The 22,108-nt window shown below is 37.7% G+C and overlaps 5 protein-coding genes across 8 annotated transcripts; 3 read left to right on the top strand and 2 right to left on the bottom strand.

Annotated features, from left to right (window-relative positions):
• The first annotated feature begins 236 nt into the window (after positions 1 to 236).
• On the top strand, positions 237 to 6,656 carry LOC116135926 (putative casein kinase II subunit beta-4). Of its 2 annotated transcripts, XR_004128961.1 has the most exons (6): positions 237 to 805; positions 1,729 to 1,947; positions 2,509 to 2,618; positions 2,708 to 2,873; positions 3,259 to 3,499; positions 6,526 to 6,656. XR_004128961.1 is itself a non-coding variant. In XM_031421636.1 (5 exons), the coding sequence occupies exons 1-5, from the start codon at positions 568 to 570 to the stop codon at positions 3,387 to 3,389; spliced, it is 864 nt and encodes a 287-aa protein (XP_031277496.1). In that variant the 5' UTR covers positions 237 to 567; the 3' UTR covers positions 3,390 to 3,642. The 2 variants fall into 2 exon arrangements, 1 of the variants encoding a protein (XP_031277496.1); XM_031421636.1 differs by lacking the exon at positions 6,526 to 6,656 and having other exon boundaries at positions 3,259 to 3,642.
• Positions 4,867 to 7,703, top strand: LOC116135945 (alsin homolog). The gene is made up of 3 exons (XM_031421655.1): positions 4,867 to 5,888; positions 6,526 to 6,787; positions 7,137 to 7,703. Exons 1-3 carry the CDS (start codon positions 4,867 to 4,869, stop codon positions 7,323 to 7,325), a joined length of 1,473 nt encoding a protein of 490 aa, XP_031277515.1. The 3' UTR covers positions 7,326 to 7,703.
• Positions 7,704 to 8,325: 622 nt separating this feature from the next.
• On the bottom strand, positions 8,326 to 9,849 carry LOC116136009 (60S ribosomal protein L37a). The gene is made up of 5 exons (XM_031421724.1): positions 9,696 to 9,849; positions 9,158 to 9,197; positions 8,828 to 8,916; positions 8,631 to 8,713; positions 8,326 to 8,544 (listed from the first exon to the last, which is right to left on the bottom strand). The coding sequence occupies exons 1-5, from the start codon at positions 9,696 to 9,698 to the stop codon at positions 8,481 to 8,483; spliced, it is 279 nt and encodes a 92-aa protein (XP_031277584.1). The 5' UTR covers positions 9,699 to 9,849; the 3' UTR covers positions 8,326 to 8,480.
• Positions 9,850 to 10,129: 280 nt separating this feature from the next.
• Positions 10,130 to 12,276, top strand: LOC116136003 (metacaspase-1-like). 2 transcript variants are annotated; one of them, XM_031421711.1, is made up of 5 exons: positions 10,130 to 10,557; positions 10,689 to 11,019; positions 11,111 to 11,228; positions 11,313 to 11,525; positions 12,072 to 12,276. In XM_031421711.1, the coding sequence occupies exons 1-5, from the start codon at positions 10,218 to 10,220 to the stop codon at positions 12,129 to 12,131; spliced, it is 1,062 nt and encodes a 353-aa protein (XP_031277571.1). In that variant the 5' UTR covers positions 10,130 to 10,217; the 3' UTR covers positions 12,132 to 12,276. The 2 variants fall into 2 exon arrangements, with proteins under 2 accessions (XP_031277571.1, XP_031277570.1); XM_031421710.1 differs by having other exon boundaries at positions 11,108 to 11,228.
• A 1,049-nt stretch (positions 12,277 to 13,325) lies between these two features.
• Positions 13,326 to 20,920, bottom strand: LOC116136000 (eukaryotic translation initiation factor 4G). Of its 2 annotated transcripts, none has more exons than XM_031421706.1 (10): positions 20,814 to 20,920; positions 20,454 to 20,673; positions 20,213 to 20,349; positions 19,931 to 20,080; positions 19,732 to 19,787; positions 19,583 to 19,639; positions 18,021 to 19,373; positions 14,809 to 17,921; positions 13,840 to 14,034; positions 13,326 to 13,758 (listed from the first exon to the last, which is right to left on the bottom strand). In XM_031421706.1, the coding sequence occupies exons 2-10, from the start codon at positions 20,627 to 20,629 to the stop codon at positions 13,428 to 13,430; spliced, it is 5,568 nt and encodes a 1,855-aa protein (XP_031277566.1). In that variant the 5' UTR covers positions 20,630 to 20,673; positions 20,814 to 20,920; the 3' UTR covers positions 13,326 to 13,427. The 2 variants fall into 2 exon arrangements, with proteins under 2 accessions (XP_031277566.1, XP_031277567.1); XM_031421707.1 differs by having other exon boundaries at positions 19,958 to 20,080.
• Between the last annotated feature and the right edge of the window lie 1,188 nt (positions 20,921 to 22,108).

Genomic DNA, 22,108 nt, shown 5'->3' with positions numbered 1-22,108 from the left:
TTCTTAAATTATCAAGTTAATAAATAAGATTCTTCAATTTATTAATGAAAAAAATTATGAAGCTGTATTCATAGCCATGGGTTACGGTAACCATGGTGGGCTGTGGGCCGTAAGCTGTGAGCCGTGATCCATAGGCTGCCATGATGGCAAACTAAGTTTTGGGCCCCTTGTAACCAAGAAGGAACAAAAAAGTTAAATAAGAATATCAGAAATTAAAATATCAGGAGGAAAAAAAAAGACAAAAACAGGAAGTAGAACAAAACAAGAGAGACAGAGAGACCTAAGAGGAGCTCGTGTATGTTTTCTCCCTATCTCTCTTACACACCTTAGTATTATCCGTCTCCCTCCCTCTCTGCTTCTTCTCTGTTTCAAATCTACCATTTCTTCTTCATCTTCATCTTATATACGTCATCGTTTCTTCTGTTAAATAATTGTTAAAGAAGAAAACCCTGTTGTCGGTTTACGAATCTAGGGTTTATTATTATGTTCTGTATCGAAGATTGAGTCTTTGATATTAACACGTTTAGTTAGGGTTTTCAAAATTAAAGCAAAAGAATTGGGGGAGTTATGTATAGAGATCGAGGAGGTGGGGCGAAATCGGAGATAGTAGGTGGATCTTTGGATCGAAAGCGTATTAATGATGCGCTGGATAAGCACCTAGAGAAGTCTTCCCCTTCTACTTCCAGGGCCTTGAGTTCTAAGGATAAGGACAGATTGTCCGTACCCTCTACTTCCACCGGTAAATCGCAGCTCGATCATCGCGATTCTCGCTCTGCTTCGATTGCCAAGAACAAGTGCTCAGATGGTTAGTTTAGTTGTACTCACTCCTTAACTTTTCTTTTCTTGATTTCTTTTTAGCGGTTCCTTTTTAAAGGGTGATTGGTTACTTGAATATTGTGTTTGGCGTCCGCTAATTGTCTGCTTAAGTGTTTTGTTTTATGAGGTTTATTTTTACATGGGATCTGGGATTATGGACTATCTCACTGGTTTTGTTTTAGAGGAGAAAATGGCTATCTTAGATTGATTGAGGTCCCGAGACACGGTTTTATGAGGTTTATTTAGCTTTTTGAAATTTTAAAGAGTACAACTGGCATATCTTTCTAGACCCTTCAAATAGAGCATTTTGACTTGTAGTACTTGGATAAATGGCCGATAGAATAATCTGACATTTATGGGAAACATGGTTAGATTGAAAGGAAAATGTACTGAAATCCCATTAATTACTGTGATATCCGTTACAGCTAATTAGAAGATATAAATAGGTGAGATGGTGATTCAGTACTGACTCACCTCTTAAGACTACTTTGGCATTTAGTGACAGCCATCTTAACGGGCTATCATTCTTATATCTGGAAGTTTTTATCATCTATATCTTTGGTTTATTCAGGTATTAGATTAATTGTTCAACTGTGATAATTTAGATGCTGTACGTCAAACAGTTCCATGCAAGTCTGCTAAAGAAGAAAACATTTACATTTCCCAGGGTTACCATGTTGGATGCTTGTCATATCTGACAATTCTCTGCCTTTGACATGCTCTACTTAGTTGCAGCTTGTATTATCATTGATAATAATAAGATTTTAGCCTGTTGTTGCTAATCTGGTCAGCATATTATGATGTATTCTTATCATATAGTCCCCAAGCTATGTGATAGTTTTTTCACCTACACTTTTGGAAGTCTTTGTCTGACTTTTCTGCTGATCATGTGCTTCTTTGCATTGACTGCAGAGGAATCTGAAACAGACAGTGAAGAGTCAGATGTTAGTGGTTCAGATGGAGATGACACATCTTGGATCACATGGTTTTGTAATTTGAGAGGAAATGAATTTTTCTGTGAAGTCGATGATGAATACATCCAAGATGATTTTAATCTCTGTGGACTGAGCAGCCAAGTTCCATACTATGATTATGCTCTTGATCTAATATTGGATGTTGAATCTTCTCATGGTGAGCATTTTCCTTGAGTGCCCTTGATGCTGTATCAAAATATTGTTCAATTTTTTAAGTCGGATTCCTTATCTAGTGTTTTCTTAATTTCCACATAATATTGTACTTCTGTGTTTGAGAATCATGTGTTAAAGAGGAAAATAATGCTGGAGAGTTGTTTTGAAATCGATCAATGTCAGACATTTCTCCTCATCAGTGCTCTTGATGTCAAGCTTTTTTTTCTTGGGCTGTTGCAGCCATTTATGACCTCTGCTAAAGTTTCATTTGGTACCTTTGACACCAGAAATTGCTAGAATATTGTATAAGTAGACCTAGTTTATTGTGCATGGTTATGTTCAACGTGAATATTGTGATAATTAGTGTGAAATGGCATTAGATGACTTGACGTAGTTCATGATCCATACATAGGGTATGAAAGGTGTTAATTTATAATCTCTTTTGTGTCTATGCTATCATTGTTATCTCTCTTTCTTCTCCCTTCCACCGTACTTTTACCCTTTCACTGATCTGATATTTGCTAAAACCCTTACTTTCTGTTTTTCGTGTGGTGGACCTTTTCAGGTGATATGTTCACAGAAGAACAGAATGAATTGGTGGAATCAGCTGCAGAGATGCTGTATGGTCTCATTCATGTCCGATATGTTCTGACCAGCAAGGGAATGTCTGCAATGGTAAAATTCTGAGTTAGATTGGTTTTATTGTTGCTTTTTTTCTTAAATCATATTTTCCTTTTTTGGTTAAAATGTTGTTTCGCTTGCAGTTAGAGAAGTACAAAAACTATGATTTTGGGAGATGCCCTAGAGTTTACTGCTGTGGACAACCGTGCCTTCCTGTTGGTCAATCAGACATTCCTCGGTCCAGTACTGTTAAAATATACTGTCCAAAATGTGAAGATATATACTATCCTCGATCAAAGTACCAAGGCAGTATCCTTAAACTGTTTCGATTGCTTTTACCTTACAGGTTAAATTACATTTATCTTGCATCTGGTTACTTTGAATTCTCTTACTATGAATCTTTCTTCTTACTAATGAGTTTTTTTCAAATTGAAGTTTGGCAGAGTTACTGTAATTCTTATGATTAAGGGTTCTGTTCTCTGTTGACATTATTAGTTTAGTAGTAGCCACTAGACCTGGTTTGCTGGTGCCATTTTTAAAATTCCTATTCCTCTTAGTTTTGAGTGGTTTGCGCAATGATTACTATTGCAACTTTCTGTTTTAAGTCATATTACTTTGCACAGCACGTGCTTACGTGCTTTTGTTAATATTTCTGTGTTTTGTTTGCATGATGGAATTTCCTTGACATACTAAGATATTGATGGTGCATATTTTGGAACTACGTTTCCTCACCTATTTCTGATGACATATGGACACTTAAAGCCACAAAAGGCAACGCAGAGTTATGTCCCAAGAGTTTTTGGCTTCAAGCTCCACAAGCCCTGACACAGGAGTTGCTAGGTGCAATTGCGTTGAGATGTCCTCTTGTCCATCTGTTGTGGTATTCGCAGTGATCACATGCTTCTGTTGAAGTATGAAAGGCCCTATCAAGTGAGGTAAAGCAGGGTAGTTCCAAAAGTAGTACAATTGATTTGAAAGTGAAAATGTTTAAAATGCTAGATGGCCCATAAGTACAGTAAACCCATCTTTAAATTTTATTCCTGAATTTAACAGAGCGTTTGTAAGCTTATTTCCTTTACTGCTGTGAAGACTGTTTGAAGTGCTTTACATTGTAGTTCTTGTTTTTCCTTTTAAAAAAAAAAAAAAAGAAAAAAAAAAAAAAAAAAAAAGAAAGAAAGAAAGATTTGAGTATGCATTTATACCACGGCCTTGACAGTAGCTCATTAATATATTGGGTGTTGAATCTCTCTGCCTGCAGCATCCTTGTATGAATGTAATTTGTTAAAGCAATGTGCAGGCACAGTGGGTAAAGTCCAAGAAGGGAAAAAAAATTAGGAATTTTTCCAGATTATAATTCTTTTTGACGCTGTTGTACCAGTGAAGCTGTAACTTAAGAATTTGTGGAGGGTTGATAATAAATTCTGATTTCATTGTTTGAGAAACTATGTGTTGTTTGTGCGAAGCAGTGATAAAGTGTGTGTTGAAATATATGATTAAAGATAAGATATTTGATTGTTGTGAATAGAAGATGAGAGTCATAATCAAAAGGAATTAAAATAATTGAATTCCATCAATCAGCATGTCCATATTGACGGCAGGTGTTAAAGTGATCAAATAAATTATCCAAAACATATTTGTTATAATTATTGACATTGGAAATTATATGATATAAAATCATAATTTATTTATAGGATATGGAAATGGCGTGTTTGGTTGTCTTGGGTGCGAACTGCGGCTTTTGAAGAAGTCTTTTGTCTTTCTTCCTACATTCAAGAATCGATATATTCAATGATCTTATTTTATATTAATATTATATTTTTAATTATCATTCACGCGTATTCGTAACTTCGTATTATACCTATTGTTTGGATATTTAACATTTGACTCCTTTGTTTTAGTCAATGCCAGATCAAAGTGATTAACGGGTTAAAATTACAATTAATCAACTAAATCTAGAATATGTTGCATTAATAATTTATGATTGATAGAAAGAGTCATATGATGGTGATGGCGGTTAGAAAAAAAATGAAAATGGCATGAAAAGTAAATAAAAAATATAAAAAAGGGTAGATTAGGAAGGAAATCCCTAGTTTAGAGTTAAGAAGAGTTACCTCTGTGGTTTGAAATTAGTGAATTGTTGATTACCATAAACTCGCGCAGAGACCGCTCTATAGTCTAAAGCCCATCTATTTATATACAAAAATTTAGATTTATCTTTCTTCACAACACACAAAGGATTGATTGATTGATTGATTGATCGATCGAAAGCCAAAGTTTGTATTGGGTTTGGTTTGGTTATGTAATGCATCAGAAGAAATCAGAAGTACAGATCGGAAAAGAAAGCACTGGCGTCTCTTCCGATTTCAACCCTACTCCACCGCTATTTGTTTTCCCTTCAAATATTCATCAAAAACATCAACCTTCATCTGAAACCACCACTGCTATTCAAGGAATTCCTCAAATTTTGATTCAAAATGATCCTATTACCCCTTCTCCTTCTCCTTACAAACGTCCTCAACATTCTTCCTCTCTTTCTAAATCCCCAACTTTGTATCAATTGAATCCTCCATTCAATTCTCACCAACAAAACCAAACTTTTATTTCCTTTCCAATTGCTGCTAAATCCGCTGCTTTTCGTTTCCTTCGCCGTTTTAAACACCTTCGTCGTCTTAGAGTTCATCTTCGTTTAATCCTTTTATTATCTCTTCCATTTTTTTATTTCTTGGTTTCTAATCCTAGTCATTCCTTTTTTCTGGATTTTCTATCGGCTTTCGCCTTCTCAGCAGCTTTATTATTCTCTTTAAACCTTGCACTCCCTCGATTACCTTCAATTCGCTTGTTCTTAGCCCGTTCTTTCCCTATAAAGCTCGCCACATCTCCTACAATAACTAAACCCCCTTTACCTGTGTTTTGGTCTATTGGGTCGCGCCCCAAATTGGACAAAAGGGTAAATTCTGGGTGCTGGGTGCAGGTTTATAGGAACGGGGACGTATATGAAGGTGAATATCACAAGGGGAAATGTTCAGGGAGTGGAGTGTATTATTATTACATGAGTGGGAGATATGAAGGGGACTGGGTTGATGGAAAATACGATGGGTATGGAGTTGAGACTTGGGCGAGAGGAAGCCGTTATAGAGGGCAATATAGGCAGGGCCTTAGGCACGGGTTTGGTGTGTACAGGTTTTATACTGGAGATGTTTATGGAGGAGAGTGGTCTAATGGCCAGAGTCATGGTTGTGGAGTTCATACTTGTGAGGATGGAAGTCGTTATGTTGGGGAATTCAAGTGGGGTGTCAAGCACGGCCTTGGCCATTACCATTTCAGGTTAAACTCTGTTTTGTTTATTACAATTTTTTAAATTGCTGTAATTTTTTTAACTTTGGATTTGATTGTGGTATATCGTGTTAAACTTTGGTGTTAGATTTGTTGGTCTTTGAATGTGAATTGGTTTGCCATGGTTAGTAATTTGCAGTGGTGGCTACTTTGCACTAAGATTTGGGGTCTCTTTTAATTCGAAATGCATAGTTGATGGCCCTACACGGTGGTATACAGTAATTGGATTTCTGATGTTTGAGCTAACTAGTATCATTTGAAATAGTTATATTATTGCTAACAAATCTAGCCCTTCCTAAATTCTTTTGGATTTGGCTGCATAAATCATGCTGTCATTATATTTCCTGGAGTTGTAAGTAATTATCACTTTGCATTTACATTTTCCATGTTATGAACCTAATAGACAAATATTTGTCCACATGGCCAAAGTTATTAGGAATAATACCATTCTCTCTCCTATATTACATTGGAGGCTTATTTTTAGATGCAGCTATGGATGGTTAATTGTTGTATATTAATACATATTGTTATGTGCAGCTATGGATGGTTTTTGAGTATATTAACACATAAGATTATTTGATTCGTTTTATCACTTATTGGGTTCCGACGATCTAATTTTCATTTTCAGAAATGGGGACACATATGCTGGAGAATATTTTGCAGACAAGATGCATGGTTTTGGTGTCTATCGTTTTGCCAACGGGCATCGGTATGAAGGAGCATGGCATGAGGGTAGAAGGCAAGGGCTTGGAATGTACACATTTAGAAATGGGGAAACCCAATCCGGTCACTGGCAAAATGGAATTCTGGATGTTCCAAGTACACAGAACACCACTTATCCTGTATGTCCTGTGGCTGTCTATCACTCCAAAGTACTCAATGCAGTTCAGGTATTTAACTCTTATAGCTTAAATTTTATTTAATACTTCTGCTAGTGTTAGGGCATACATTGTTAGCTACAATTGTACCTCATAAATTTCTAAGAGTGTTACTGTCATTGCACTGAATATCCCCCGTAGTAGAACATAATGTGATTGGAATATCTTTAGTTTTGCATTTATAGCAATTTAGTGTGGTAGAAGGTAGTTATTCTTGATTTTTGTTAGAATTTTTTTTTTTTCGAAAATACTTTGGCTGGGTAGAAGAAAATTGCAGGAGTTAACATTACTGGTTTGTACTGGAATACCTTCCCATATGTAGTTGTACAGCTTTTTCTAATAGATTTTGTTATACAATCAGGAAGCACGACGAGCAGCAGAAAGAGCTTATGATGTGGCCAAGGTTGATGAGAGGGTAAATAGGGCAGTAGCAGCTGCTAACAGGGCAGCAAATGCAGCTAGAGTTGCAGCGGTTAAGGCTGTCCAGAAACAAATGCATCAGAATAATAACAATGACAACATTCCCATTCCAGTTGATAGACTCTCATGAACGGCTTCATTTTAAATAGAATTAGGTAAGGTGTCAGTAATTGGACAGTGACTGACCCATCTTCTTCTAAGTGGCTGTAAATGCGAGATTCTTCCTTAACTGTTGCTTGTTAAGGAGGGAGACAGTCCGAGAGGATCATATTTTAGTCAGTCCTTTTAAAATGTCTTGTATACACGAGTGATTCCCTCCAAAAATAGAGAGTGGAGAGAGAGAGAGAGAGAGAGCAGAAGTAATCGTTACTATGGTTAGTTTATATTTGCTTTTGTATCTTTGTTACATTTTTGTAAAGTTAGATGTAATGTAAATGCTGGAGCCCTGGTAAAAGAACCTCGACCCAGCTTTTGTTGTATGTGAACTATTGGGTCTGGTTCTGGTTCTGGTTCTCACAATGAAATATAGTCATGTTCATATAAGATGTTTTGGATTTCTCTCGGGAAGTTTCCCTAGCCAATATGGAGATACCAACCAGAGGCAGAACTTTGTGCCACAAGGAGAAACGCGTATTTTATGTATTTATTAAGGGTATGTTAGAATCACTGAAGCATGTTAAACAATTGTCGAATGTCGCCTATAACAACTTTTATTGATCAATAAGAGGGTTATTACTCGATGCGAACTTGATTTATATCTAGTCAAACCAGAAACATTTTCCCACTATTTATACCTTTCAAAAAGATTCCAATCTAATTTACACATATGTACCAATCGCCAAAACCTCATATGAACGCGATTGAACATGTCCTCCGATACAATTTAAACAGGCTACAGATAAGTTCAAAATTTCTTACGAAAAAGGAGAGGCTTCAGATTAACACATTGATACACCTTCATTATTGATGCTGTGAATAATCTATTCCTATAACATTGCCATTAATATCCTACACGAGTTAAACTACTGTTATATAGTTTCAATAAAAGATAAAATTAATATAACAAATAAACATTTTGTACGCATTACCACACCAGAAAAATACACATAGGCCATAGCCAGCAGTGAAAATAGCAACAAACTCAAACATCACCAAAATTTGATTAACTAGATTCAAATGAAAAATCTCTAAAACAAATATCCATGCATAAGAATTCTATTCAAGAACATCATGCACCATAAATTACAGTCCAATGACATATCTTAAGCAAAACATTCATTTAAAATTAACTCTCAGTCTGCTCCCTCAGCCTGCGGATGGTGCTCCTGACAGTCACGGCACTTGCAGTACTGGCCAAAGATAAAAGGAACAACTATTAGAACTATTGCACCTGAAACTATAAGTACATGAGTAGCAATATAGGTGGAAATCTTACTTTAAAGTGTAAGCACCTCCAGCCTTAACCTTGCCGCAGTCTTTGCAACCCCAGATTCCAACAGCCTTCCTTTTCACAGCATACTGCAACATATAAGAGTTCATCAGATCAAACACATCCAAGTACGAAGGAGAGCAAAAGGATCATGAACTTGATTTGAGATGAGAAATTAGGCAAAATGGACTGATAAGTATTACCTTCCCGCAGAACTCGCAAAAGTACTTGCTGTGTTGACTGACCTCCATCTTTTTAATCTGCTTGCGCAAACTAGCACCATATCGTGTACCTGAAATGAGAACATGTTAAAAAAATGCCTTATTTCCCAAAGTTACACATGCAAAAGGACAATGTTCTTAACAAAATCAACACCGAATTTACTTTACCAAATTTCTTTAAATAATATCATTTTCGTAATAGAAGGGCAAATATCCAAAGTAAATTTTATGTACCACTGTGATATCTTTCTTATATCACTAACTCAACATTCCAAACATAAAAGAGGAACATAAACTAGGTTCAACACTTACCATACTTCCCGACAATTCCAGCCTTCTTGGTTCTCTTGGTCTGTATAAGATACACAATTAAGTATATGATTAGCAAAATTTACTAATAGAGTAAACAAAAACTCCGGCTATTAGAAAGAAACAGAAGTAAAAAAGGCTATCAATCAAAAATCAAAGCGACCATTTGTGAGGTTTTCCAATAATATACATGAACCATCACAGTACAAATACTTGCCAAAAACAAACTACCAGCTCTGAGTATCAATAGCACTTGAATTCCTATACCTTAGTTTCTTTCTTTTTTTAATTAAATATCACAGTTGAATCTAATAGTATTATTAAGCTTAATCTTCATAGAGATGTGAGATGTCATAACTCTTTCCACCGCAGTAATGAATTATTGATCTCATTAATTTTATGCAATTAAAAACAAAACCCGAAATACTTCATAAGTTCAACAACATAAATGGATAAACTAAATAGCATCAAAAGTTTGGAGAAAAATAACAGTCTATTTCAACTAACACAGAGAGAGAGAGAGAGAGAGAGAGAGGTTTACCATTTTCGATGGGTTTGGAGAAGCAGACCAGAAACCCTAGAAATCTGACTTAGCTGAACAAAGCGGCCAACCCAAAAGATCTACCTCGTTACTGCGCTATATATATTGACAAACGTTCGACCTTCCCTAGATTTTGCCTTTTGCCCTAATACCCGACTAGCTTGTTGTAAATTCTATTGACCCGCAGCACACTGGGCCTTTAGGAGCCTGCCTGACCCAATTGTTTCAAAGCTTAAATTATTAAGTGAAATATGAGAAAAAAAAAAAATTATAAATCATTTTTTAATTATTATTTAAGAGGATATTATTTTAGAAAAAATAATAATAATAATAATATACTTTTGTAAATTTAGATGGATATTAATATAGTAAATGGTTAAATTAAAATAATTTAGAATTATCTGAATAATATATTTTGAAAAACTCAAATTTGGAGAACGAACAGCACGCGAGCTCTCTGGTATTAATTTGGTTGAGAATTTTGTCTGGTTCTCTGCTTTTTACGTGGATTGGCGTTGAACTATGAATAATTTCATGCTTGTTAACTGTAGCAACTGCCATACACTGTTGCAACTCCCTCCCGGCGCCGAATCTCTATGCTGCGCTATTTGCTCAGCCGTCACTCAGGTCACCAATCATCGCGCTGCACCTACTCCTCCGCCTTCTTTACATACCCACCCGCCACCGCCACCATCTCTTTCTTATCCACAGGCTCCTGGGAGAAAGAGAGCCCTTATCATCGGTATATCTTACAAGCACTCCAAACATGAGCTTAAAGGTTGCATCAATGACGCCAAGTGCATGCGTTATCTTCTCATTAACAAGTTTCACTTTCCACAAGAATCCATTCTCCTGCTTACAGGTATTCTCTATTATTCATTTTCATTATATACATGTAAACCTAAAATGCAGATCAAACATTTTGATTGGTCTTAGATCAAAATTTTAGTTATAGGTTGATTTATTGTAATTAATTTGGAAAATTAATTGCAGAAGAAGAAAGCGATCCTTATAGAATTCCAACTAGACACAACATAAGGATGGCGATTTATTGGCTTGTGCAAGGTTGTCAACCTGGAGACTCCCTATTGTTTCACTATTCTGGTCATGGTTCACAGCAATTGAATCACGGAGGAGATGAAGCAGATGGATATGATGAAACTTTATGTCCCGTTGACTTTGAAACTCATGGTATGATTGTTGATAATGAGATCAATGCTACCCTTGTTAAACCTCTTCCTTATGGTGTTAAGCTCCATTCTATTATTGATGCTTGCCACAGTGGCACTGCTCTCGATTTACCCTTCCTTTGCAGAATGAACAGGTTGATTTGATTTAATTTTCTTATTTGTTCACAACTTAATTGTTTCTGTTTTACCCTTGCATTCATTTTTTACCCTTGTTTCAAACAGTAGTGGACAATATGTATGGGAGGATCATCGTCCACGTTCAGGAGTGTGGAAAGGAACAAGTGGTGGAGAAGTAGTCTCCTTCAGTGGTTGTGATGATCATCAAACCTCTGTGGATACCTCTGTCAGTCTATCATAATCTTTAACTTTTTATACACCTTCAATTGTATATAACCAATTAACACAAACTATTTCTACATTTCAACAGGCTCTGTCAAAGATCACCTCTACTGGTGCCATGACTTTCTGCTTCATCCAAGCTATTGAACGTGGGGATGCGGCTACATATGGAACCATCCTTAATTCAATGCGCCATGCCATTCGAACTGTAGGTACTAAAACTAACAATACTTATGGTGACCCTTCAACTCTCATGAACATGCTAGTGGCAGGAGGCAGCGTCAATGGTGGGCTCACACAGGTACCACCTCCTCCAAACTGTTGATGTGGTCATCATGCTTATGCTTGACTTGTCTTAGTAACCCCAAACTGTTGGCCATGCTCATTGCACCTTAGGAAATTATGTGTTTTTAAACTAAATTGTCTTGTAATTCACATAAAAAATTCATCCCCCTTATCAATTAAAACTGCAAAATGTTTCTAACTGAAGAGATTTACCTTTGTACAAGTGTTGTAAATGGCGGTGGGTATGATTGACTTGATAATAACTGGTATAGTTGATTGTGGGGTAGGTTTTGATGGTAGTGAAGAGCTTAATAATTAATAATGTAATTAGTAACTCTATCAAGGGGAGAGAGTTTTGAAGAACGGGGGAAAGACTTTAGAGATTTATTCCAGTCATTCCATTCTTTATATCCTTTTACTTCTTTCAATACCAGTGTAGTATGCGGTGATGGACAGGAGATATAATAGAACATTTGGAAAACGACAGTCATGCACATTTTAATTAATTTTATTGAAGCTGAAAGCTTCTGAATTTTCCCTCTGTGTTTCTTTTTTTTTACAGGAACCACAGTTAACTGCCTGTGAGCCATTTGATGTGTATACAAAACCTTTTTCCCTTTGATTTTGATTTATATTCGAATTTTGTCGGCACAACATTGATTGTGTTGGTGGGATCCCCATATGTTATGCTTTTGCTTTGTCTCGCCATGTATACAACACTATCTTCATTTTTGTACAGTACATGTTTCTCACGCTATCAGTCATGATAATAAATAAAAAATCAATATATACAAATTTCATATTTGTAGTTTTTTGTGTTTTGTTTACCGTTTTAGGAAATTTTGTTGAAAACCGAAACAGGGTCTAAACGAAATTTCGAAATTTTAGATATTCTGATTGAACAGAAACTAGAAATGCAAGTTTTCGTTTGAAAATGTCAGGAATTGTTGCTGTTGTTAAAGCTTCAGATGTACCTATATTGAGTGGGTTGTATGAAACACCAACTCTGTAATCTGCAGAAGAATAGAGAATGAAAGTCGATGAAAAATATGAACTTGTCTAATTGTTACAGCACAGGAAGTCGTGAAGCTGAGGCAGTTGGATTATATTTATGGTACTAACATGATATCAACCAACCATACCTGTTAATGCTAGCGGATATAATCGGGTCTTCTTTTATAATATTAAGCTAGTGTGTAGACCAGAGCTTGAAACCTGCTATGTACTGGTCGTCAATATACTAAGGGCAGGTATCCTGGGCACCGAATATTAACGAGAGGGAGTATTACATGTTGGTCCCCCAAGGTCCCGTTTCCTGTCTACTACTTTAACCAACATTAAATGGTCAATAGCCATATCAAAATTACGCCAATCTCTTACCTTTTCTTAAGTCGTAACTAGAAGATCATTCTTTGACTTGAGAGTTAATTGATTGAAACTTGAACGCAAAGGAAAACACAACAAAGAAACATCAGTACTCTTAGGTCAAAATTCATGCAAGTCTCCAATCCATACGGCTTTACAATATATTTGAAAAGTAATAATAAGAAATGTCCATATAACTTTAGAATTGTAGCATCGTCCATTGCTTGTTAAGAAAGAAAGGTAACCAAAATGGCACTAAGTATCAAAACTATCCGATATTCGATCATCATCACACAAGGCAGATAATGAGATTCGATCACACAAGAAATTAGACAGCAACTTTCTACCAACAAGAACATATGATTTTGATGCTGGATTGAACCCTTTTCATAATTGCAGTGAATACTTTGAAGAAATAATATTAAGGCGTGGAGAACATATCCTACCCACCCCACCCCATCCACCAAGAAAAATATTTTCGAAAATTAACAAGTACCCTAGAAGCATTGGGGATGAATTTCTTCTAACAAGATACAATCAGCATCACTATCCTCTAAATAAATTTTTCTAATATCCTTGATCTGTAAGGATCTGGAGGCCGGAAATCCTCCAATCGCAAATTGGAGCTCATTCGAATCTCATTTAACACAATTTCTCCTTTATCTGATTTAATAATCTCTAATATGCTACCAAGAACATCACCAGCAAGCCCAATTTGAAGAAGACGTCCTCGCTCCTCTCCTCCTTCATACAACAACCGCCCTATGTCTCTCAAGGGTATCACATTCTCAACAATGACTTTCCCAAAAATACGGCCAAGAAATTCAGCTGCTTTTGGGGCATCATTTACTGCATCCTCCAAAGTACTCAGAACAGATTCAAACCTGCCCAATGGGAATAAGAGATTAATTATATTATCGCAATAGAAAAATTTGTATGAATGCCTAACGCTAAATCTTTCCTACCCTTTCACGAGCTGAACTGGACTTAACATGCTGTCCCGAGATTTTGCAAGATTAACAAGAAGCTTAGCCAAAAGATCCCTTTCCATGTCCTTCCTCTCAAAAGAGTCTGTAACCCAGAGAGAGACCATTGAAGGATGGAAGCTTGGGGAATTCAAATCCTTAATGCACAAAGCAACTTCTTTCTCATCCCTGGCACTGAAAAAATTAAGGAAAAAAGCAACTGTGAACAGATTTTTCAGATTTGTCCCAAGTCAATTCTAAAAAAATAAAAACTTCATTTGCCAGCAAAGGAAACTAGAAAAGCAGAAACTGAACTTTAAACACGATTTCATGACAACCAGTAATTTTACACAGCTGAACAAGCAGTCCACTAAAGGAAAAGTACGAGAAAACAAACAAAAGAACCATACATAGTGTATACAAAATAGCCCAAAAATGCAAATCATCAAAAAAGACCAGAACGCCAGCCAAAAGCTCCCAATGATCAAAACAAAACATGGTCAGAACACCCTTCCAATTCAACTGGATGAAAAAGAAAGAAAATCTTGAAATTCTTGTCACTGACGCACCCTAGGGAACCATTCTAGATGCAGAACAAACCATCTAGCCTCGCTGGCAATATGTGCTCTAAATTCAGGCCATAACATTCTATATCTTTTTTTTTCCTTTTTCGGTTCATTCATAGATAAATTAAGACAAATGCCTATACAGCAAGATTAGCATGCATATGTAAAAAACATAAGAAAATAATAATTGGATCATTTTACACTAAATCAGAAGCCATGAAACATTATTGTCAAACCTCCTATTGAAACCATATGCCCATTGAGCTTTAGATCCTATGAAAGAAATCAAGTACTACTTATATATATATACACACATAACATTCAATATGAACTTAATGCTCATACAAGGTTCAGTCAACTGGTAAATAGATAGGCAAGCATCATATGGATATTGACGTGATACCTGTAAAATTCTTTAATTGCTGCCACGGACATATCTCGCAGGCGTTCTTCTGGATACACCTTCTCAGATGGAACATTTTGAGTGGAAGCTTGTCCCTGGCCTCGCGTGGGTGGTGAAGTTGCAAGAGGCCTGTCAAAACTTCGATCTGGGGTCCTTGTATCCCGACTAGCATAATTCATGTTACGCTCTTGAGCACTCATTTGATCAAAAGTGGTTGGGCCTGCAAATCTATCTGGAAGATATCTTGGCATTAGATCCTCTCTAGAACCATAAGCAGTTCGCTCTGATAAAGAACTGAAACCATTCAAACCAGTTGTCATTCTTCTAGCTTCACCAACACTTGAAGAAATATCAGGTATTGGAGTGCTTGACATTGCCGGTGGACCTCTAATAGACATTCCTCTGGCAAGACCACCTTGGGGCCCCAAAGTAATTGAATCATCACCTATAGGTCTTTGAGGCAAAGGAACTGACACAGGCCTAGCCTCATAAGATTGTCTATCATCCATCCGTACATCCTGAACAGCATAACCACGACTTTGAGAGGGCAATCCACGAAAACTACCCATCTGAGAAGTTGGGGGAGATAACATATCTGATCTAGGACCAAAATCCATAGGTGCCCTTCTTGACGAAGAATTCATGCTGGAACCTCTGGTCAGCCTACTAGTTTGAGCCTGCCGTTCTTGAGCAGCATCTCTGTGCACTTCCTCAATCTTTTTTGGCCCTTCAACCTTCCTCCTCTGCTGCCACTTATTATTCCTCAACTCAATTGCATCCTTCAACATAAACCTAACTCTAGAAGATAACTTCATATTGTTTGACAGCTTCGCCATCCTCTCAAAATATGCTTCCATATACTCTTTGGCTTTGGGATGGTCTATCATCTCTCCTATTGTGCTCATCAATTTACACAAAGCTTCAACATCTTCCTCATCAGGACTCTCATACTGACCCAGCAACTTCTGAATACATTCATGCATTATTCTCTCAGTCAACATTTTCTTCTTGTACAACTCACCAATCAGTCTAATGTTACCAAGCATCCGCCTTCGTGCCTTAATTCTCTTTTCTTCTCTTTCCTCATCAGACTGCTTAACCTCACCTTCTTTGTCAGCTTTGTTAGCTTCTTCTTGCTCTCTCTCCCCTCTCTCAAATTCCTCTTGGCATTTGTTCAATAGCAATCTCTTAAAAGTAATCTTTTCATTGTTTTCACTGAAATCAGGCAACTCCCCAGCAAGATAATAGCAGAAGTTAGCATACATCTCACAGAATGTAGGCTCCATTAAAGCTTTATCAAAAATTTGAGAGATGACACCAGTGAGCGTGACAGCATTGTCAATATTTACTGCTTTTACTTGCTCAAAAAGTTTCTCAAAGTTCTGAGGTGTTAGCTTGTTCAGAATAGCTTTCAACTGCCGCTGTTTGGCTTCTTCCTCATCTGTCACTTTACGCACTTCATACTTCTTCTCTGCTCTGTGCATGATCTGTAATGGAGTTGGAGAAGGAATTAAACCCTTCTGCTGTAAATTTGTAGCACGTTGCCACCTGTCAGCATCAGGACTATTTCTTTGCATCCCACCCTGAGGACCCATGGATTGCATAGGCCCGGATAAGATCCCTCCAACATACGGCACAGGCATCTGGGCGCGTGGATTCCTTAGAACACCATAGTTGACTCCTTGGCCAGGTCGAAATCCTGCATTACCATAACCAACATCCAGACGCATATCCCTCCCCAAACTTGGACCAGGTAATCTACCCCACCTGTCATCATCAACCACAACGCTACCACGACGATCCAGCCTTGGTCCCCCAGTCTGCCTGTCCATTATTCTTCCAGGACTAGGGTATGAATCACGACCAACAAGATGAGATGCACTGATATTAGAAACCATCAAGGCCTCTGCAATATCAGATGCAATCTCAAAGCCCTCTGGAAGATCAGTACATTGCTCAGAAAATATCATGAGGAAATCTCTGGAGTACTTCTTTCCTAGGTTCTCATCTCCATTGTCCTCATTTTGCACCAATGATCTTGAAGACTGTTCCCCAAAACCTGAAGGTTCTAATTTAGGTGTGGAGATGTCAGCAGCATCTTCCCAATCATCAGGCTCCATTTTACTCTGCACAATTTTCTCACTTTCTACAGCATCAACAGGTGACTGATTTAAATTAACAATAGTAGATGAGTTGTCCGTGGATTCTGAAGGCATGACAACCTCTTTCTTCTCTTCTGGAGCCATATAAGCCATGTACAGATTAGGAGGCCCGGCAGCATCTGCTTTCTGAAAAATTTCTTTCTTCTTCTTCTTCTTCGCCCCAGAAGTAGAGCTTTTTGACCTAGTTAATTCTGGTACAGGCTTATCTTTGGAACCAGCTGCAACCCCCATGTTCTCAAGACCTTCCCCTTCAATTTTCATAATTTCTTCTGGAGTTTCTGGGGTCGTAGTGTGAACAGAGTTCTGATCTATCGCACTACTTCTGCTTGACGAGGCATCCACAGTTGAGGTCTTATTAGCATGCAAACTTTCAACATCTGTTGAGCCTATGGCTCCAGAGGTAGACGTGTTTTCAGATACCCTGCCAGTGCCAGCTTCTGTACAATAACTTGCAGGTTCATCCAACTTTCCCTCACTAGTTCCAACAGTTGAAACCTCATTCCTGATAGCTGCTGTCTTCAACACAGATTCCTGTTGAGTTTGGCCATCAAGTTCAGCAGATTTTGAAGTAAGTGGTTCAGAAGAAATATCAAGGCTATTACTATCATCTTGCTTGGACCTTTCTGGAAATGTCTCTTCCACCTGTTCTTCTGTTATCAAGGATTCCCGTGGAGAAGGTTCAACAAGCTTCGTATTAGCACTTTGAACAGCATCCATGGAATTATCGCTGTTCGCAGCACCAGAAATTTCAGCCTTTGACTCAGGAGCAGAAGTCGAACCATCAATGGTTGACACCAATTCTCTGGTTACTTCTGACAAACCTTCACTAGTTACTGTTGTAATAGGATTTGTTTTCGCTTCTACAGAATCAGAAACTTCACCGCTGGAAGATACACCAGGTTCTGAAGCCCGCAAAGCCACGCTTGATGTCGAAGTGGATACTCCACCAACCTGCACAGGAAAATTTAAATCCACGGAACAATGTACCATGCAAGGTTATTATAGAAACTATAATTGAAAAGAGTAGTAATTGCAATAAAACAGCATTACCTGCTGCAGTTGGATCTGTCCTTTTTTGGCTGGTTTCTTTTGATGATCCTTGATAGAGTTTGACCTACTCAAGCTTTCCTTTCTTCTGCCGTCCAAATTGGTAGCAACTGGTGCAGGCTCATCAGATAGAGCAGTCGAACCAGTGTACACAAAATTAGTTGTCAGGTTCTCAGTAGAGATAGCAGCAGAAACTGCTGAAGACTGTTTAGTAGCTGCTGGCAATGACTTAGAGACAGATGATTCACTACCTTCCCCAGATGGCCTTGAAGGTTTTGACAAACCAACCTTTCCAACAGCAGGAGAGATATCCGAAAGAGAAGAGTCTGCAACCTTTTCTCCAACAGATACTGTGGCTGGTTTAACTGTCACCTGTACAGTTCCTGAAGGAGCAGAAGAAATTATGTTATTCACATCACGAGAATGATCCAAGTTTGGTGGCTCCACAACAGCAGGCATTGCAGTCCCAGTTTTACTAACTGGCAAGGAGCCAATGGTTGTTGGATTTATGAATGATACATTAGCTGGAGCCTGGCCAACAGTATAGTTATATCTTGGTGCCTGAGAATTGGGAGTTATCTGGCTACTTGTTAGTGGCAGAGAACCTGGAGTTGGAAAATACATGGAACTGGGATTGTAGGAATTGGGAAAATAATTGATCTGATGAGCAGGTGAAAATGATTGAATTGGCTGGGATTGAGGAACGTTGTTGTGGGACCTAGGGACTGAAACCCCACCATCCGTATGAGTGTCTGTTCGTTCATTAAGTTTGACCTCCTTATGTGTATCCGGATGCGTAATCTTCACCATGGTCTTACGAGGACCAGCAAATTTTCCTCCCTGCTGTTGAGGGTACTGTGGTGTAATGCCAATTCCCATATTGCCTAGCTGGGGGGGACCCATCTGGGCTGTGAAATTTAGGCCCTGTCCCTGATGCATGATTCCCTGCGGCTGCATTGGATGCGGTTGGAGACCTGTAACAAACATATGCTGCTGCACTTGGGGAGCATTTCCCATGGGTAATGCAATGGGGAGTGGCACTTGAAGTGAGGTGCCAGGTACATTCTGCGACTGCGTCTGTGGGTTATGCCCACCAAACTGCAAAGATACCTGTTGCTGATGAAATGGCATTTGCATAGAAGCCATTGACATAGGAATAACAGAAGGCTTCTGTGTTTGATTTGAAGTAGGAGCATGCGAGATTTGCACTTCCTTTTTGGTTTTTGTCATTTGATGAACATCCCCAGTACTAAATTGATCAGTAGTACTAGTATCCTTCCTCGGCAACTGCTGCTTAGGGACTGATGGTGTTGGCAAATTTGGCATTGGCACTGACCTGTAACTATCATGGCGTGCCTGCAAATCATATGTCACAATCAGCTTCATGATTTGATCATCTAAAACAAGAAGTCCAATAAACTATAACTATCTGAGCATTAATGTCAAGATATATTTGTAGGTAAAATCCCGTCCAAAAACAAAAATTAAAAATAGATAAAGGTCAAATCTATGATCTATATCATGAAAATAACAGAACGAGCCCTTGAGAAAGAAAATGAACGCACCTGATCACGTTTCTGCTCATCCAAATTTGGGGGAGCTGAACTAGTTCGAGGTGGAATCTAAAAATAATATATTTCTATTAAATATAACAATCGTTTGACCCTATTAAGTTTTTTGCTTTACATAAGGTGTAAAAGTAATATAAAATTACCTGCATCCCAATCGAGCCAAATTGAAAATGGAATTCCTTGGATGCATCTCCTTGAGCTAAGTCACAAGGTGAAAAAGTAAGCATACAGTCAGTCACGTCAATGGAGTCACACATCATACAAAGTTGCAATATATAGCAGCATATACTTGAAGCAACCAGCATACAAGCACACAGGTGAAAAAATAAAATAAAAGGATACCCTTTGATTGATTCGCAGGCCCAATACCGTCAGCATTCACGGAGGCAGGTTGAGAAGTTGGAGCCTTCGGAACAGCTCGGGTGCCTCTCTGAGTGGTGGACGATTCAACTTGCTTGGCAGCACCGCTACCAACCGGTGCATCAGATACTCCTATGACAAATATAGATTTAGAAATCCTGGTATGATTTTCACATCTAGATCTCTTTTCCATAATCAAAAAGACAGATTTCGTGATGTGAGAGATAAGCAAAATAGGTATTTTTTTTTTAATGGGAATCATACCATGTAACTGAGGCTGTAAATGTGAACCGTTCTGTACATTACGCGATGCAGAAGCATTACTACTAGAATCCGAAGAATGGACAGCGGGCACGTTTACCCTAGATTGACCTCCTTGTGCATTGTGAGACTTTTTAAAACTATTATCAACAACCCAATAAAAAATCAAACCCTAATTTGATAATCGAGTGATGGAAACCCTAAAATTGGAGAATGAAAATCGAGATTAAAAAAAAACATGTACCTGCGATTGGAGGAAACAGAAGGAGAGGAGGAAATAGACGGTGAAGGGGCGGGCCCACCGCCAGCGCCCTTACCGTAAGAGCCTGAGGAGGTCCGCTGCTGATTAGAGCCGGCGGATCGTCCTGATTTTCGATACTGTGTCTCGCTTCTATCGGACCTTGATTGATGGAAGGACATAAATTCCTACCGTCAAATAATTCCTTGAATAGTTTTGCTTTTCTCTGCAACCAAACAAACAAAATAGATCCACACATAAAAAACACAGATTTTTAAGATGATAATAGTATAAATAGTAATATATATGTATGTAACGAAGAGTAGGGTTTGATTGTGAAAAAGTTAAGAGTGCGTAGAGCGAGACCTGTGAGAGTGAACAGTGAAAAGCGATAAAATTAGGGTTTTAATGGGTGGAGATGACGGTACTCGGATACAGAGAGAAGGGGGGAGGGGGGGAGAGAGAGAGAGAGAGAGAGAGAGAGAGAGAAAGAGAAGAGAAGATGAAAAATTAAAAAAGAAAAAAATATTATATATTTAAGAGAGAGAGAAGGGTAAATAATTTAACAAACTGACCAGGAAGGTGGTCAAAAGATAGGTTTTTTAGGAGACCTCTTCGCTTTCTTCCTTTTACTTTTTTCACTTATCTCTATCTCTCTTATCACTTTTACCGTCTTGCCCACCTCTCCTCGCACACTTACTAAGCTTTTTTTTTTTTTTTAACTTGTAACTGCATCACGCGCCGTCGCAACGACATGCCTTAGATAGTTGGGCCGGGCTGGACTGGGCTGGGCTGGGCTGGGCTAGTTTGGTTGGTGGTAAGTGAAAAGTGAATTTTTTAGAAAAAGGTTGCTTTGTAGAAAGGAAAGAGGTTTTGTTTGTGTGGTTAGAAATATAAAGGCAAGCTTCCATTTAGAATCTTCCAATAACAAGAAAACCCATTGCATTAAGTAATTCTTGATACTTTTGTTGTGTGCATATATCAAGTTATAGAATAAATGAAAGTGGCATATCAAAAGTCAATTCATTAAATCTTTATACAATGTTTTTGCAACTCAATAAAAACACATCTTATTGAAATGTTTTTAATTATAATGAAGGCAATGTATTTTAATAAATGTTTGGTTTCATTTTGAAAATTAAAATCAAATTAATCACCATAATTGTAGAACAATCATATATTATTAGAAAGTAATGATCTGTACTTGTTATTTAAAAGTGGGCCGGATCGGGCTTCCTTAGCGAGGCCTGTAATGTTGTTTCGTTTTGGAGCGTGGCGGCTTCCTTTTGAGTAGACTCACATCAGTACATCCCCTAACTTGATAAAGACTTGTACCGACAGAAAGCCTTTTACAAGAAGTTATAAAATTCTAATTGAAAAATGGATGTCATTTATAAATTAAATCATAGATTAGTACGTATATATACATATATAAATATTTATTTTATGCGTAAAATATACATATAAAGGCCCAAACTTAATCCATATGGTTAATGGATGCATGTTTTATGGGCCCAAGCTCATTCTTTTATTTTATTTTATATTAATATAGCACAAGAAACATGTATTTATCGAGTAAGTTCATGAATCATTATTAAGTGTATTATCATTTTTAAAAGGAAAATTGAAATAAAAGACCTAGGCAAAACAAGATGTTGTTT

This window comes from Pistacia vera, unplaced genomic scaffold, assembly GCF_008641045.1.
Source record: "Pistacia vera cultivar Batoury unplaced genomic scaffold, PisVer_v2 Contig306, whole genome shotgun sequence".
Classification (NCBI taxonomy): domain Eukaryota; kingdom Viridiplantae; phylum Streptophyta; class Magnoliopsida; order Sapindales; family Anacardiaceae; genus Pistacia; species Pistacia vera.
The sequence above is the reverse complement of the archived record's forward strand: the minus strand, read 5'-3'. Positions and strand labels throughout refer to the sequence as shown.

Bases quoted from the DNA above. Each gene is read 5' to 3' on its own strand.
- LOC116135926 (XM_031421636.1), top strand. From the start codon at position 568: ATGTATAGAGATCGAGGAGGTGGGGCGAAATCGGAGATAGTAGGTGGA. The intron at 1,948-2,508 runs GTGAGCATTTTC...GGACCTTTTCAG, and splicing joins GGATGTTGAATCTTCTCATG to GTGATATGTTCACAGAAGAA. The intron at 2,619-2,707 runs GTAAAATTCTGA...TTTCGCTTGCAG, and splicing joins GCAAGGGAATGTCTGCAATG to TTAGAGAAGTACAAAAACTA.
- LOC116135945 (XM_031421655.1), top strand. From the start codon at position 4,867: ATGCATCAGAAGAAATCAGAAGTACAGATCGGAAAAGAAAGCACTGGC. The intron at 5,889-6,525 runs GTTAAACTCTGT...TTTCATTTTCAG, and splicing joins CTTGGCCATTACCATTTCAG to AAATGGGGACACATATGCTG. The intron at 6,788-7,136 runs GTATTTAACTCT...TTATACAATCAG, and splicing joins AAGTACTCAATGCAGTTCAG to GAAGCACGACGAGCAGCAGA.
- LOC116136009 (XM_031421724.1), bottom strand. The intron at 8,917-9,157 runs GTAAGTGTTGAA...TTCTCATTTCAG, and splicing joins TGGAATTGTCGGGAAGTATG to GTACACGATATGGTGCTAGT. The intron at 8,714-8,827 runs GTAATACTTATC...TATATGTTGCAG, and splicing joins TTTGCGAGTTCTGCGGGAAG to TATGCTGTGAAAAGGAAGGC.
- LOC116136003 (XM_031421710.1), top strand. From the start codon at position 10,218: ATGAATAATTTCATGCTTGTTAACTGTAGCAACTGCCATACACTGTTG. The intron at 10,558-10,688 runs GTATTCTCTATT...AATTAATTGCAG, and splicing joins ATCCATTCTCCTGCTTACAG to AAGAAGAAAGCGATCCTTAT. The intron at 11,229-11,312 runs GTCAGTCTATCA...ACATTTCAACAG, and splicing joins AAACCTCTGTGGATACCTCT to GCTCTGTCAAAGATCACCTC.
- LOC116136000 (XM_031421706.1), bottom strand. From the start codon at position 20,629: ATGTCCTTCCATCAATCAAGGTCCGATAGAAGCGAGACACAGTATCGA. The intron at 19,374-19,582 runs GTGCGTTCATTT...TATGATTTGCAG, and splicing joins ATGAGCAGAAACGTGATCAG to GCACGCCATGATAGTTACAG. The intron at 13,759-13,839 runs GTAGGAAAGATT...CCCATTGGGCAG, and splicing joins CCAGTTCAGCTCGTGAAAGG to GTTTGAATCTGTTCTGAGTA.